The sequence below is a fragment of the Anolis carolinensis genome, chromosome 1, assembly GCF_035594765.1.
Source record: "Anolis carolinensis isolate JA03-04 chromosome 1, rAnoCar3.1.pri, whole genome shotgun sequence".
NCBI lineage: Eukaryota > Metazoa > Chordata > Lepidosauria > Squamata > Dactyloidae > Anolis > Anolis carolinensis.
The window spans coordinates 234557533-234573378 of record NC_085841.1 but is presented as its reverse complement, the minus strand read 5'-3'; the positions used below and the strand labels follow the sequence as shown (position 1 = coordinate 234573378).

Below are 15846 nucleotides of genomic sequence, written 5' to 3'. Positions count from 1 at the left end.
ATGTTTTTTGTTCAATTCATTTGTTGCGGGGAAGACTTGGGGTGGGGGCTGGTGGCCACAAAATGTCCCTCGGTAGCCTCATGTAATTCATGGACCACTTTTTGTTAACCTCTGATTTGAGTAAAAGGGTTCTATTAAAATTACTATAATGCAAATGTTTCAGGGAATCTTTCAGCAGAATGAAGTAATATCCATTAGGTCACATGATAAAAATCTGCGCTAGATTGGTGTTTGAATGGTGCGGTGTCACTTTGCAGAGTATTTGCTTTAGCAGTATTTGGCTTCAGAGGTCTTTGGTTGAGAAAAAAAATGTCACGGTATGGCTACACATACAGTGTTTAAGACAGCCTGGCCTTCAGTATTAATGAATAGTGCAGGTAGTTTATCTTGAGACCTGCGTTATTTAAATAGTTAGATAAAGGAAAACATTTGGGTCAGAAAGGAATAGGTTAGACAGGTTTGCTATAAAAATCATTGCTCCACCTAATGGGAACATACAACAAATACATATGTTTCCACCTAATGCTAACTGATTTTGTTTTATTTTAGATTTGAAGAAGACACTTGCTGTCTTGCTGGATAATATCCTGCAACGTATTGGGAAGCTTGAGTCTAAAGTGGAGAACCTTGTAATCAATGGCACTGGTGCAAACTCCACAAACAGTACCACCACTGCTACTCCTAGTTCAGGAACTGCTGAAAAGCTCAATGTTGCAGGTAGGTATGGAACATGCTGTGTTTTGTCTTTGTCTTTATTTTCTAGTATGAAATAAAGTGAATTAACCCGGTAGCTTCCAAACTCAGGCCTACAAGCATTGTTGGATTACAGCCCGAGATTCGGTCACAGTGTTGTCTGGTAGTCCTGAGAATTGAAATCCAACAAATTCTGTAGGGTTGAATTTGGAAACTACTAGGTGATATACGAGTAAAATAGTAGTTCTGAACTGTTCCATGATAATGGACTTCAAAATACAGTTTCATGTACAGCTATTCTCTTTCCACTATGCTGAAATTGATGACTTTAAAGCTATACTTTAAGTATACTTCTTTAACTCCCTTTCCCTTTACTAGCTACCATGGGTTTTTTTTCTCGTGTCAGGAGCAACCGGAGTTGCTTCTGGAGTGAGAGAATTGGCCGTCTGCAGGACGTTGCCCAGGGGACGCCCAGATGTTTTGATGTTTTACCATACTTGTGGGAGGCTTCTCTCATGTCCCCGCATGGAGCTGGAGCTAATAGAGGGAGTTCATCCACACTCTCCCCAGGTATAGTAGTTTGAGTTGGATTAGGACACTGGGAAACAGGATTTGATTCCCCACTCAGCCATGAAAACCAACTGGGTAACCTTGGGTAAGTGTCAATCTCTATCATCAGAGGAAGGAAAGCATGGGTAAAACCTCTCTGAACAAATCTTGCCAGAATAACTCAGTGATAGATTCATTAGCATAAATCAGAAATAACTTGATAACAACAAGTGAGTAGTCCCATTGAATGTACTCAGTTGGGATATGTTTGTTCATGTGTGTGTGTGTGTGTGTGTGCAATTGAATTATTATGAACTTACATTGAACCCTGTTTTAAGTAGCATTTTTAAGCAGTGCATTTCAGGGATTCCACGCCCATTTGTTTATCTCATTAGTTAAGCTTATTAGCATTAAACCTCTGTGGCTGAACAATACAATACAATAAAAACTAGAAGAAAAAGAAAATGGCCCTGGTTGAGCTCCTCCACCGCTTTTTAACAAAGATATGGCAAGGTTCCCAAACTCCTGCTATATTTTTTATGAATAAAGGTCTTTGAGGCATGTCCCCAGACATTGATCTCAAAGTATTATCCTGAGTTCCTGTGTCAGGAAAGGAGAGGAAGAATGAAGCTGGTTGTGGTGCTTTACCAAGGCAATCAGTGATGCCTCCTCACATCTTGCATTCCCACAATGAAGCCCACATGAGGATCTAGTCCTCCACTCTCAAAAACCTTGAAATCCTGCCCTGCCTTCCAGATGTTTTAATAAGGCTAAATAGAATTGTAATTGTGTTTGGGTAGGAAATGGAGAGCAGACACTGAAGAGATGAAAGAGAAGTGATTTTTCTAAAAGCAAACTAGTGTCAGAAGTCTATTTTCTGAATGAGAGCCTAGAATGGATGTTGTGGTCGCATTTCTGAGTTTTCTTGGATGAAGCAAGAGTTTCTATTGTGTAATTTTTCCCTGTTTTGTGGAACACTCAGAGATCTGTAGCTGGAATGGTTGAGTCTTTAAAGGTGGCCTTCATTAGTCAATCCCATCTTTTGATAAGTAAGAAACTTATCAAATATTTTCCATTAGGAATACTTAACTTTACCCTTTATCAGTAGTATGCCATGCTTGTTTTGACTTCTTGTGAAATTTTGGGTGAAATGCAATAGTTTGCTGTTTTTTGTTAGTTACCCTTTGTCGTTTAGTTGAATAGTGAAATATTGCATTTCAGAATACAAAAGCTTTTTCAGACCTTTCATGTTCTCTAGAATGTCTGCTGACATTGGCCTAATTCTGGTGCCAAGGTAATTCTTGGCTGTTTGATCAAACATTTGAAATCTAGTAAAATCAGTTTGATTTTTCATTTGTTGAGATTATGGGCTTCGTTTAGATTGTTTTTAATTATTCAAATTGTGCTAAAGTTATATAATTAGTTGTACCCTTTCTGAGATGTTTTGTTCTAGGGTAGGCTTGGAATACTTTCTTTAAAAATCACAATAGCTATATTTGCAGGCAAGGTTCTTGATATTACAGATCTGGTTATTGAATCTAGCTCCGCAGTCTTCTATTAATCCTTTTCAGTGTTTTTTCATACCTATATCCATATCCTTACGTTTAATTCATGGACATATCTTAAATCATTGAATGTTATGGCTCAATGCTATGGAGTCCTGGGAGTTGCTGTTTTACAAGGTCTTTAGCCTTCTTTGCTAAATAATGCTGATGACTTACTAAACTACAACTTCCAGGATTCATAACATTGAGCCATGACAGTTAAAATGATGTCAAACTACATTAATTCTACAGCGTAAATGCACCCATTGTTGAGCTTCACTGAATTAAAGAGAACAAAACTACCAGAGAACATCTCCTACCCATCCAAAAATATCTTTAAAAATTTGTCCTTTTTGACGAGCAGAAGCTATTTAATGGTATTCAATTAAGTGCCTGTTTTCATATATAAAGAAGTGTGACATTCACACTATAAGTTCTGGTTGGAAATTTGCATTTTGGTCCAGGCTTTAATATTAGCAATGTCAGTAAAGAAAATTTGTCTGTAGGCGATGATGTGTGATAGAGGTGACATAGATCAGTTTAAGCAATTTTCTTGTGTTGAAGAATTTTTTAACTTCCAAGGAACACTAGGAATGTGATAAATTTGCCATCTTTATATAAGTGTTACAATTACATTGCCTTTTATTATTGGGAAAGGTGATTAAAAGTTAAAAATGGGAATGCTAGCTCTAAAATTTATAATAGGCCTTTGCAAAACTTTTCTCAAGTTTTCTGGTCCCTGAAAGAAACAAGTGGCATTATTTAACCCTTGACTAGAACAGGCTGGGAATGTCCTGGGATCAAAATGTGAAGTTTGACAAATAATGCTTTGAGCTAATAGTAGAACTGAAATACTAGAATTCCCAATTGCATGAATGAGTCTGGAAATTTTATTCAAAAAATCTACTCAAAAAGCCTGGGCTGACTTATCCATGAGACAGTGTAAGTCCTTTAATTTAACTCCTTTTCTAAAAAGGTTGTATCTTTTCTGAGCAGAGAGGCAAAAAGTGAGAGATTTTTTCATCCCAAGAGAACATAAAAGAAAATCAAATCCCATCTACCATGTCTAATGTCCAATATCACATTTTTAAATGCATTTCTGAATACCTGGGTGGGAAAATGGTAGCAGCAATCAGAAGCAGAATGACTCCTCACTTATCCACAGGTTATATCAAAATCCATAATTTTGACCCCCAAATCTGCCCTCAACTTACACATGCATTTGACTTCTACACAGGTATGTGCAATAGTTCAATATGTAGGGTTTTTTAAAGCTATGCGTGTGTTTGCTATTGTTGTTGTTTAGTTCATTCTTTGGAGGTTTTGTTTAAGCTATGGAGGGTTGGTGTTTTGTTTTGTTTTTTAGCTATGGAGGCAGGGGTTTTAATGGATTGTGAGAAATCTTTCTGCACTGTATGATAAAAGACCACTAGCTAAGTAAGGATTAAACCACTAGTTCTGCATAAGCTCCCAGGTTCAATAGCTGGCACATTCATTTAATTGATTTCAGGTAGCAAACCTGGCGGAGAAAGACTAATTGCTTCTTTTTTGCCACTCAGAATAGATGGTGCATGGATTGGTGATCTGGCATGGATGAAAGAAACTGCCTTTTAAACCCAAATCACCCCTAGACAGTGTAGCATGCCTGGAGGGATAATATGACCCATCCCTGCCTTATTATATTAATAGTTCTTAAAATTATTTCCATTTTTCTTGGATTCACAAACAAGCTTTTACAGTACTGAACTGATAAATTCGGTGGATTCACGTCCTTGATTTTAGAAAAGTACTGTGACTTGATCCACTTTTTCTTCATTTTTAGTCTTTCTATTTCAAAATTGCATTATATTACATCGTGTTTTACTTGAACTTTTAAAAAGTTTCTACACAACTCACTGTCATAAGTAAGGTCTGGAAACCTGGAAGAGGTATAGATCATATTTCTTAACAGTGTATACAACAATATGTGATAAACATGAATGAGAAACAATTTAACATGAAGATTAAAACTTTAGGTTTTGAAAGAATTAACATTACCTTTGAGATTGTCTGTTATTTAGTCTTGGACCCCTCTGAAACTACAAAGTTATTTAGTATGTCAAGGAACAGGAGACAAGATAGCATAAACCTGCTACCATAGAAAGCTTCACCATTTGGCATTAAACCTATGCATTACATTTTCTTGAATGTGTATTATTCATTCTTGAGGGTGACCAGTCTTTAAATGCTATTCAGAAATGTCAGGTGGAAAACAGGATTTCCAAGTCTCTACTAACAGCCAGGTTTTCTCCTGATGTTTTAGACTTCAGTCTCACTCAGCCTTGGCTGAGTAATGGTCGGGAAGTTCACTTACAACTTACCATATTACTTTTAAAAGTTTTTGCACTAATCTTTCTCCTTAAAATACAATGCTTTTGTTGTATTTAATTATGTGTATGTTCTGGCTGCCAGTTTTAACATACTTAGAGGTGTATTTTGCCTCAGAGCTTTTTATGTATTATGTATTTCTGTTGTCTTACTGGCAGATGACGCCATGAATTTCCATTCATGTGATGTCCTTCACACTTCAGAGAGCTAAGTGTTCCACATTGCTTCTTTGAAAACAAAAATTCCTATGAAGCAATTCAATTATCCCCATTTTATGAAATGGGAACTGACGTTGATGGAATAATGGCCTGCTGAAGGCTTGTAGCTGAGTTTTTGTAGCCTTAGTAAGTATTTAGAGGCTTTGAAGCCTCTAGTCGAGCAGTGATGTAATACCAATAAAACACTGCCTTTTTGTAATTCAAGAAGTGGTTTGAATTTGGTAGAATTGAGTCTAGGATCTTACATGATCCATAGCAAAATTGCAAAGCATCTGATTCTCCAGATATTATTGGACAGCAACTCCCAGAAGCCTTGGACAGTATAGCCAGCGATGAGAAAGTCACCACTAACTGACATTGCAATATATGGGAAATATTTTTGTCAAAAGGGATTGGCAAAATATTGCTGAGACCAGACTAGGACACAGGGAAATCAGACTTTGAATTCCTACTTGGCTGTGAAAAATCACTGGGTGACCTTGGAGGAGTCACAGCCTGTCAAACACAGAGGAAGGCACAGGCAATCTCCCTCTGAGCACATTCTAACAATAAAACCCTGCAACAGAAATGACTCGAAAGCATACAATAATGACAAAAAGAAATTCCTAGTTGCTCTGTAGTATTTCCAAAGTAGGAAGGTTCACAGTCAAGATTTTTCCCTCAACAGTATGCCAACAATGCATAGTTGGACCCATCCAGCAATGTACTTACTGTCCATTTTTATTGCTTTTAGTGTGCTCTTAGTGTGCACAGTGTTCCAGAAGTCATTTCCATTCATTACAAAAAAAAATGATACAGAGTGGAAATAATAATTTTTAAATAGATTTAAAGTGAATGTTGCAATTTCTCTTTAGTCCTGTATGTGGCCTATGAAATACAGCGACTTTACATTAACATACCATTGTCAGATGTTTTGAAATAGCCTCAGGTGGAAGAGCTGGTTCTGCATTGCCTGGGCAGCCAAGCAAGGCTACTTGGAAGCTCATGAAGCTGTGTTGCTGTGATCACACAGTCAGTTAAGAAGTCTGTAGTATGTGCCAGGGATTAATAATTTTGGAGGATCTGAGACCATTTGGAAGATCTTCTTTCCAGTTTTAAAAATCATTGCCAGGTTATTGTTGTTGTTTTTAAAAAAAAGATTAGGCTTGTGTCACTAAAATGGAGTAGTTTCTACAAAGGGATGTACATCTTGAAGCTTTTTGTGGTTTCGATTATCCCCCTTTTGCCAACTAGTGAGGAACAGTTGGCAATAAAACAGAATGGCAATAAAACTTATATGTGGCCCAAGTGTTGCAGTGTCCCATTCCGCACTTGTATGTCTTTCTGTGAAAGGCTGCCCTAATTTCCTTCTCTCTTCTAACTTCATACCTACCTGTTCTGTATGAGAACTTAATAGTCTTCCAAACTGTCGAACTCAGCTGCATGTACCCTTCTACAATTCTTTCAATAGTAGATTGCTTGTGCTAATACAAACGAATGCTTAATCATGTCTCCTGCAATTATATATTTATGTGCCTCTCTGTAGAATTAGGGGTTTTTCATCAGTAGATAGTTTCATCCCAGAAATCTAATCAAAGGATAAGAAATCCAACTTAGAATGAAAAGCTCAGATCTGTTCCTTTAAAAAAAAATTACACTGGTGATGGCTGAGGACCAGGATGACTTTTGTAAAGAACTGGTGATTTCTTGGACCATACAGACATCAGCAGTTACCAGTAAAAATGCTATACATTCCTTTCAGTCTCAAAAACATTCTGCTCTTATTAGTTTCTGAGAACCAATGAGCAGAGCACTAGTACTGTGCATTCCTACTTTCAGGCATCCAGTGGGTCACTGTGTGAATAGATGCTGCATTGTATCAGCCTTTGGTCTGTTCCAGCATGATTCTTCTTACGTTCAGGCAGGTAAAGAGATAGAAATAGACAGTAGTTCCAAGAGGCTAGGGAGGGGCTTGTGTGATCCATCAGTGAATCACAGCTCTCTTGCATGTATGAAGTGCTTTGTTTTGTAAAGTACCACTGGAAGGGATTGTTTTGCATAGGTGTAGCCAGTGAGTGTCTTCAGTGTGGAGCAAAGCCAGAAACCAGTGAAACTGTTTGATGTGCAGAATCATGTGCTGAAAGAAGGAGACACAACACTAGGTCTTTGGAGGTCTGTCATTTGAGTCCTCTTTTTCCAAACTCTCTCACACACTCCTTACATATTTTCTTGTTGATTTCTTTTTGGATATCTGTTTCATTTTCTTGAATTGCTGCCGATCTTTGGCAAGAATGGGGAATACAGGAACACTGAAACCTGCTTAAATGGTTTGTAGTGACAGGTGACTGTTCAGTCTAAACTGCATAAGAAAAACTTGGGTGAGCTGTAGGTGGTCCATGGTCAGTGTTTGGGGACTGACAGGGAGGATTATTATGCATTATTTCAGTAAAGTCGGCTGGAAGCTCAGCAGGGCTTTCTTTGTTGGAGGATAGCGGACAAAAGGAATTTTATTTCATTTATATCTAAAAGCCATTAATGCTCAAGTTGGCATGGAGCTGGAAAGCATTTTACCTGCTCATTCAAAAAGAAAACGTTTCCATAATTCATATGACTTTTTGCTTAAATCCCTTTTTGTGAGTTGAAGGGAAAATCAGTATACTGTATAAATAAGAAAAGGGGGCTCAAAGGAACTATTAGTGTAGCCTTAGCTGCTATGTAGATTTCATCTCAGAACACTTTGTTTCCAAGACAGAAATAGTTTTGACTTGGAAAGGATAAAACACTAACGATTCCACATAAATGATCCACCAGTTGAAGGAGGCACCTTTTCTGCTTAATAGAAGCCCGCCCTGACAACACAGACTTGATGATTGACCTTTTATCTGATTTCTAAATAATCCTATGCTTGCATGATTGGTTTTGTTTATTTATCCTCTCTTCAATCTCCATTTTAGCCTGCTTATAAAGTATCTTCTTGTTTTTGCTACTCATTCTTTCCATCAGTGTGGGATCAAAGACATGAAGAGAGGCTGATAAGAAGCATCTATTGGGTCATTTGAGTAAATCAGATGGGTTAGAAAGGAAAGTTAATATATAGTCCATCTGTGACACAACCAACTTGCTGAAAGTAGGCAGGGCTAGATCTTATGATTTCATGGATGAAAGACCACCTGAGATTTCAGTATCCAGTTATATTACTATGCTATTGCACTCTGTGCTAGTATTTGGAAATTTTCAGAACTTTTTCTTTCAGAATATTATATTCTCGTTTTTACTATGGCCTCTAATATTCTCTTTATTGCTTGGTGCTTTGGATGGGATGGAGAATGTTTTGTTTCCCCACCCGCATCTCTTTTATTTTATACATGCATGCACATGCATGCATATATGTGTGTGTGGGTGTGTGAGTGTGAGTGTGTATGTGCCCTGTAGCTTGTAACTGATTATCAAATAATGGACATATTTCTAATTGCTAGATTATTCTTAATTTTCAAAAATAAAGGTATAAAATGATAGAGTTGGACATGACCACATGGGGCATCCAGTCCAGCCCTGCTGTGCAGGAAAAGCACAATCAAAGCACCTCTGACAAATGGCCATCCAGCCTCTGTTTAAAAGTTTTCAAGGAAGGAGCTTTCACCGCACTCCCGAGGCAGAGAATTCCACTGCTGAACAGCTCTTTTGGTCAGAAAGTTCTTCCTGATGTTCAGGTGAAATCTCCTTTCTTGTAATTTGAACCCATTGCTCTGAGTCCTACTTTCCAAGGCAGCAGAAAACAAGCCTGCTCCCTCTCCCTTTCACATATTTTATACATGACTATCATGTCTCCTCTCAATCTTCTCTTCTGCCGGCTAAACATACTCAGTTCTTTAAGATGATCCTCATAGGGCATGGTCTCCAGATCTTTGATCATTTTAGTTGCCCTTCTCTGGACATCTTCCAGCTTCTCAATATCTCGCTTGAATTGTCATGGCTAGAATTGAACACAGTATTGGACACAGTATTCCAGGTGAGGCCTGACCAAAGCAGAATAGAGGGACACCATTCCTTCCCTTGATCTAGAAACTATACTCCTTTTTATGTAGCCCATAAAAACTCCTTTTTATGTAGCCCAAAACTGTCTAAGTGTAGTATCCTACATTTCTCCTTGTTATAATGCATGTTGTTAGTTTTGGCCCAGCTCTCTGATCTATTACAGTTGTTTTAAATTCTGCTCCTGCCTTCTGGAGTATTAGCTATTCCTCCCAATTTGGTGTTATTTGTAAACTTGATAAGCAATCCCTCTAAACCTTCATTCAAGTCATTAAGATGTTGAGGCAAATGTGAATGTTGCAATTGGCCAACTTGATCAGCATTTAATGGCCTTGCAGATTCGAAGCCTAGCTGCTTCCTCCCTAGGGGCATCCTTGGTTGGGAGGTTATAGCTGGCCCTGATTGTTTCCTGTCTGGATTTCCCGTTTTTTTTTTTCTTCCAGTGATTGGTTGGGGGGGGGGCACCAAAATTTTGTTCACTTACACTTCAAAATTACCTTGGGCCAGCTCTGCTTCTATCATGCAGAAATTAAAAAATAAGAATGTTTCTAGCTGCAGTTTAAAAAATAAGGTAAATCCAGTTTTAGTTCCATTGAGTATGCCCACTGAGATGAATGATAGTTGTTCATTATCACGTTCATGAGTCTTATTGATTTTAGTGGATCTACTTCTTTGGTGACTAATGCTGGACTCAATCCAATTACTCACTCTCATGTAGTTTTCAATCTACCCTTTTTAGTCTGCATGACAAGCCTCAGTTGGTGGAGGTGTTCTGTCTCTTTTAAGAAAAAAAAGTTATTCAGGAAATTATAAATAGCTTGTGGAAAGGCCACTCTCCAGTCAGACCTATAACAGAAAAATCTATAATGAATCCCTTGCAAACTTCTCTTTGAATTAATTTACAGATTTTATAGTGAAGGACAAGTGTAGGACTGGGCTAAATTAGTGACCTTACATCGTTTTTTCCCATGTTTTCTAAAGGAGTAGTCAAAATGTCAGCTGTCTACCTCATACTCATCAGATAGTGGTTTAAAGGATTTTTGTAATTACTGTGCTTCTGATTGACTTGACAGTGGCCACTGCTGGTGCCGGATTTTCCACCTCCTTCGTTCTTTCATGTAGTTCCAAGGCCTGCAAAGGCAGAGGGGCAGCACTTGTCAAACACAGCTTGCCTTGGTAAACCCTCTGTTCATTGTGGTCCTCTTCATAATAACTTCCAGCTGAGTCAATATTATCCGGAATATCTGCAAATAAACTTTGGTGTGCATCTATATTCTCTCTATAACAGTGACATGAACTTGACGTAATTTCTTTAGCATTTGTGTTGTGTTCCCAAGATCTTAGCAGTAGCGTTTGATTTGTTGTTTCTTAACTCTTTGTAATGTCTTCAGTCCTGTTGCTGCCTACAGTAATTCTATTCAGTATTTTGACTACACTAACATTTTGCAGGAAGCCAAAGCTTGTTCCATACACCAAGAAAAGCTTAGTTTTGAAATGGTGACTATATTTGTGTTTTTGATTGATATTCACATACCTTAATATGTGAGCATACCTTACTAAGTAAATATCAAGCCAAAGTACGTACCTTGTTGTTTGATCACCTTCATATTACATTCCTGGAAGCTACCCAGAGAGCTTCTGTTATGAGGAGCCTATAAGCTCAATAAATAAATATATTTACCAAAGTACTACAGTGCTACACAGTAAAGCATCACTGAAAAAGTACAGAAAAACTTGAGGCTACAATGAATACAGGGGATTATTCTGTCCTAACCACTGTAGTGCTATACAGTTCTGCTCTTGCCTCTTATCAATTTCTAAATATATTTGCATCATTTTCCCCATCACCTACATTCATGTCATCTGGGTATACCTCATTGCCTCCAACTCAGTGGTATGCCAGGAAGCAGTACAAACTCTACAAACTGATTATTAAGTATGCCACCCAAGCCATTTCCCACTGATTGATTTGAGATTCATTAGAAGTGCAAGCTATGCTAGCTAGAAACTGAGAATCCTTGAGAATTCATCCGATACCATCAGACATAAATAGGGTCTGCTGTTCTTTCAAGGAACAAACCTCACCCAGACCGAGGAAATGGCATGATAATTATGATAAAGAAATAAAAAAAAACTTCTTTCTTGTCAGACAATTGAAATTCAGTTCAGCTAGGAAGACAGTTGTATTGAATCTGTCCAAATAAGATGACTATGACATTCTGTGGAAATTAGTTTATAGTCAGCTAGACCATCACTTTGAGAGTCCCCAGCATTAGGTTTCCATTCATACAAATACATTACCTACGTCCCTTTTCAAATTCCTTTTGGAAGGCTGATAACAAGTGAGGGGAGATGTTTCAAATGTCTGATACTAACCTTCTGACCAGTGGCAACTGATAGCATCTATCTCAGTAAGGCAGTGCATCTACTTTGATTTTAGAGGCAAAGAGATATCAAGGATGCTGGACCTAAATTAGTTTGGACTAAAACTTGGAGCAGGTCACTACCCCATTGACATGGGAACCACTATTTGCAGCTGGTTTAGTCAAACTTTCTGTCTCTGTCTCTGTCTCTCTTCTCCAGTGATGTCACTAGGAGTGGTGCAGTTGGTGTGCATTGCACTGGGTGACATCATAAGAGGGAGTGACACCAAGCGACTGTACAATTTTTGTGCAAAGTTTTATTGTTTATAAAGATAGAACTACAAAAACATTTTTGTAAGTCCATGTACTTACATCTATTGTATCACAATACCAACAAGGTTAAAACTCTATATTGATTTACTTTTGAACTTTCTAATGTGCATGTGTTCCAGTCAGAATTCTCATTATTACCTAACAACAGTGACACTTCAAATCATGTAATTTTGTCTGCAGGTGCAACAAACGCATGCTTCCGTGTTCATTGCTGCTGATCTTTACAGTTGCACATTTTCTTAAATGTTTTGATATTTTAGCTACTGTATTGTAATATGGTCTGGTTTGAAAGGAGGCCCTGGATTGACACTATGAGTTAAAGCGCAAGGTGACACTAATCTTAGTGGTGCGCTTGCTTCTCTCTGTTCTTTCATATCCATAAATACCATAATGCAGTAAATGTATATGAGTTTTTAAATGATGTGAATATTTAAGATTTGTGATTTCCCACTGAGATATTCCATTCCCAACCTGAAATGTAATGATTGCTACACTTTTAATTTAACTTGGTTAAAAAGCTAGTTGTACTTTGTTATAATGAGAATTTATTTCCATTAATTCTTTAAAAAAAACCTCTCCAATCTGCACATACTTGTTGCATATTGAGTTTTATTTTTGCTCTGGTTTCATGGCCCTCTTCCAATTTCCCAGCAGGGAGAGATGGCAGCAATGAATTTTAGAACTCAATTGGCATTTCACTGGTGACTCATCTGCATGGCAAACTGGGGTGGAAAACTTCTCATAACATGAAAAAAAACCTGTTTTGATGTATGCAGTATTACTGGATTATTTTATTTATTTATTTTTGTCCTTTAGATCTTATTAATGGAGCCCAGGAACAGTGTGAGCTGCCTCCCATGGATGGTTTTCCCCACTGCGAGGGCAAAATTAAAGTAAGATTGATATCTTATTGTATTTCTTATTTTACAAAACAAATAAACCCAACTTGATGAGGGGAAGTATTATGTAGGTACATAGGTTGAGGTTACCAGTTCAAAATGACAAAAAAGCAAGGAGTCTCCATGTGCTCCAAAATTTATTTTGGAAGGTTTACAGGACTGGGATGGGTTTTGAATCTTGGGAGAGGAGAGGACTCATTGCAGAGGTGAAATTTGCTTGCATGTCCTTGGCTAGGAGCTTATATAACTTTTTAAAAGATACTGCTTTTAGGAAGTGTTAAGCATATGAACAGACACATGGCGTGGATTGATAAGTGCTTCAGGTAATCAGAATTTTTCAGCTAATTAGAACTGCAATGTTCTACTATGTGTGTTTTCAAGCAACACAAATCTGTTTGAAGATCCTTTCATACTTTAAATTTATAAGAAAGTTGGCATCAAAGTATAAAGACATTTTGTTCTTCAACATCTAGTGTCTGTATATTATGGCTTGGCATGAGATGTTCTCAGGAAGAAAAATTATGCAGATATATTACACATGGTTGTAAAATGTTGCTATCTGTAATGTATTTACATATAATTTATCTTGATAAGTTCACACCTCATGTCGGTGGTTTTTATATTGATGCAAATTTTGACAGACAGACCAAAGAGCACAAAAACTGTTCAGATTGTTGTTGTTGTTGTTGTTGTTGTTGTTGTTATTACTAGTGTGATTAATGCAAAGCCGGCCCAGGACTCCAAATAGACTTTGTTCAGTTTTTAATACCAGGTTTTAACATTTTTGAAAGCATGTAGGGATGAGCAGAAGTAAGAAAATGAAAACTCCTGCACCCCCTTGACACTATCACAGTATTTGTGACCCTAGCACTGTCACACTACTTGTGATAGTGTCAGGGTCATAAAGGATTTTCATTTTCAAACATCAGTTGCAAATGTTTGCACAGAGAATTTATTGGGTTGTTGTATGTTTTCCGGGCTGTATGGCCATGTTCCAGAAGTATTCACTTCCGGAACATGGCCATACAGCCTGGAAAACGTACAACAACCCTGTGATCCCGGCCATGAAAGCCTTTGACAACATAGAGATTTTATTGCTATCTTTTTTGTTGATCTGACTAAAGTATAGGTTTCAGCATAAGGCAGGCATGAGCAAACTTGGGCCCTCCAGGTGTTTTGGATTTCAACTCCCACATTTCCTAACAGCCTATCAGCTGTTAGGAATTATGGGAGTTGCAGTCCAAAACACCTGGACGGTCCAGATTTGTCCATGCCTGGCATAAGGTCTTCGAAATTTCTCCTGTGCTCAGTGCTTCTACTTTTTTTTGAAACAGAATCATGATATTTTATAAATTAATATGAATACAATCAGCCCCTCCCCCATTTGGGACCCCCACTGGAAAACGCGAATGTAAAAAAAAAAAACGCCACTTTTTTACCTGATACAATATTTCTCTAGGAATTGCTAGTTCATTGGTACAACTCTGTGGTCAATTTCAACCTCTAGATCCCCCAGCTTAATTCTGCAGGTTGATCATAGAATCATGGTGAAGGACTTAGAGGTTCCTAGAGAAGTGTTTTCTCTAAAAATTTCTAGGTCCTTCAGCATGACTCTGTGGTCAACTTGCAACAGAATTATACTCGAGGACCTAGAGATTTCTAGAGATTACAAATCAATATGTCAAATCCACACATGTGGAGGGCTGTGGTTTACTTAATTTGGATAATTGATAGGTGTCTTTCCACTGGGCAAGCCAGCGATTCAGAGAAAATATTTCAATGCATGCTGAATTAGGGCGACAGTGCTGAAAACTGATGGGGTGCAGAACACAAAAAGCAAGGACATCTTGCAGAATAGCAATGGGATCAGCAGCACAGTGCCCTGGTAGCATAGTAAACTCTTAATGAATAGTGAAGTTGATCCATTTACTGCCTTTGTGAAATCTTCACAGGGTGTAGGAATTGCTGACTTAAACCTACACTGAAGTTGTTTCTTTTCTAGCAGCCCCCAGAGTCTCACGTCTTGCAGTTAGGGTCAAATATGTCTAATGGAGATGCCAAAACAGACCAGGCACAGAAAGCTGAAGGTGCTGGGGTTGCCAAGTGAATTATGTGAATTTTTGATAACTGTGTACTTCTGGTGACTGTACAGTTTGAAATACTATTTTTATCAAGTTTTATAACAATGCAGAATTTTGTTTAACCTTTTTTTAAAGCTATGTTGTTAGCACACACACAAAAAATGTCTAACTTACTGCATCTCCCTGTTTCTGTGTTGTTTTTCCTTCTAGTGGATGAAAGATATGTGGCGATCCGATCCTTGTTATGCAAGTTACGGTGTGGATGGGTCCACATGCTCCTTCTTTATTTACCTCAGTGAGGTCAGTACATATTTACTGTAATTGATATACAATTCCTGCAACAACAACCTGGTAGGAATTGGTAGGAATTATAAAGACAATTTAAAGCCCTGTTATTATGGCAGAACGAAGAAAAGCTCTTCCTTTGTAGCAGACATGGAATAATTTGTAGCCCTCCACAGGTTGAACTCTAGCTCCCATGATCTGTCATCATTAACTTTACTAGCAAATAGGAGCTGCAGTCCAACACTATCTTAAAGGGCATACATTTCCCACTCCTGCTTTATGGGATTTTGGCAGGCACAAAATTTTCAATTAACCGTGGTTTGCTGATATATCACAACCTAAGAAAACTCTAGTTACTGCTCTAATAGACTTTTCATATTAAAATATATTGAGTTAATTGACCAGATTTTAATAGATTGATTGGAAATTTGCCTTCAAAAAGGCTGTGTATTTAAATTTATTTTAAAACAAGCATTATTTTTGCTTGAATTAATTAAGAATTA

The 15846-nt window shown here is 37.7% G+C and overlaps 1 protein-coding gene across 3 annotated transcripts in view; it reads left to right on the top strand.

Moving 5' to 3' along the window:
* mgat5 (alpha-1,6-mannosylglycoprotein 6-beta-N-acetylglucosaminyltransferase) overlaps nucleotides 1-15846 on the top strand; it is a 181165-nt gene that overhangs the window by 86266 nt on the left and 79053 nt on the right. For all 3 annotated transcript variants that reach the window (XM_062967009.1, XM_062967008.1, XM_062967001.1), the window contains exons 3-5: nucleotides 550-717; nucleotides 12895-12971; nucleotides 15269-15358. In XM_062967009.1, coding sequence (XP_062823079.1) covers nucleotides 550-717; nucleotides 12895-12971; nucleotides 15269-15358 — 335 coding nt within the window. The remainder of the gene's footprint in view (nucleotides 1-549; nucleotides 718-12894; nucleotides 12972-15268; nucleotides 15359-15846) is intronic.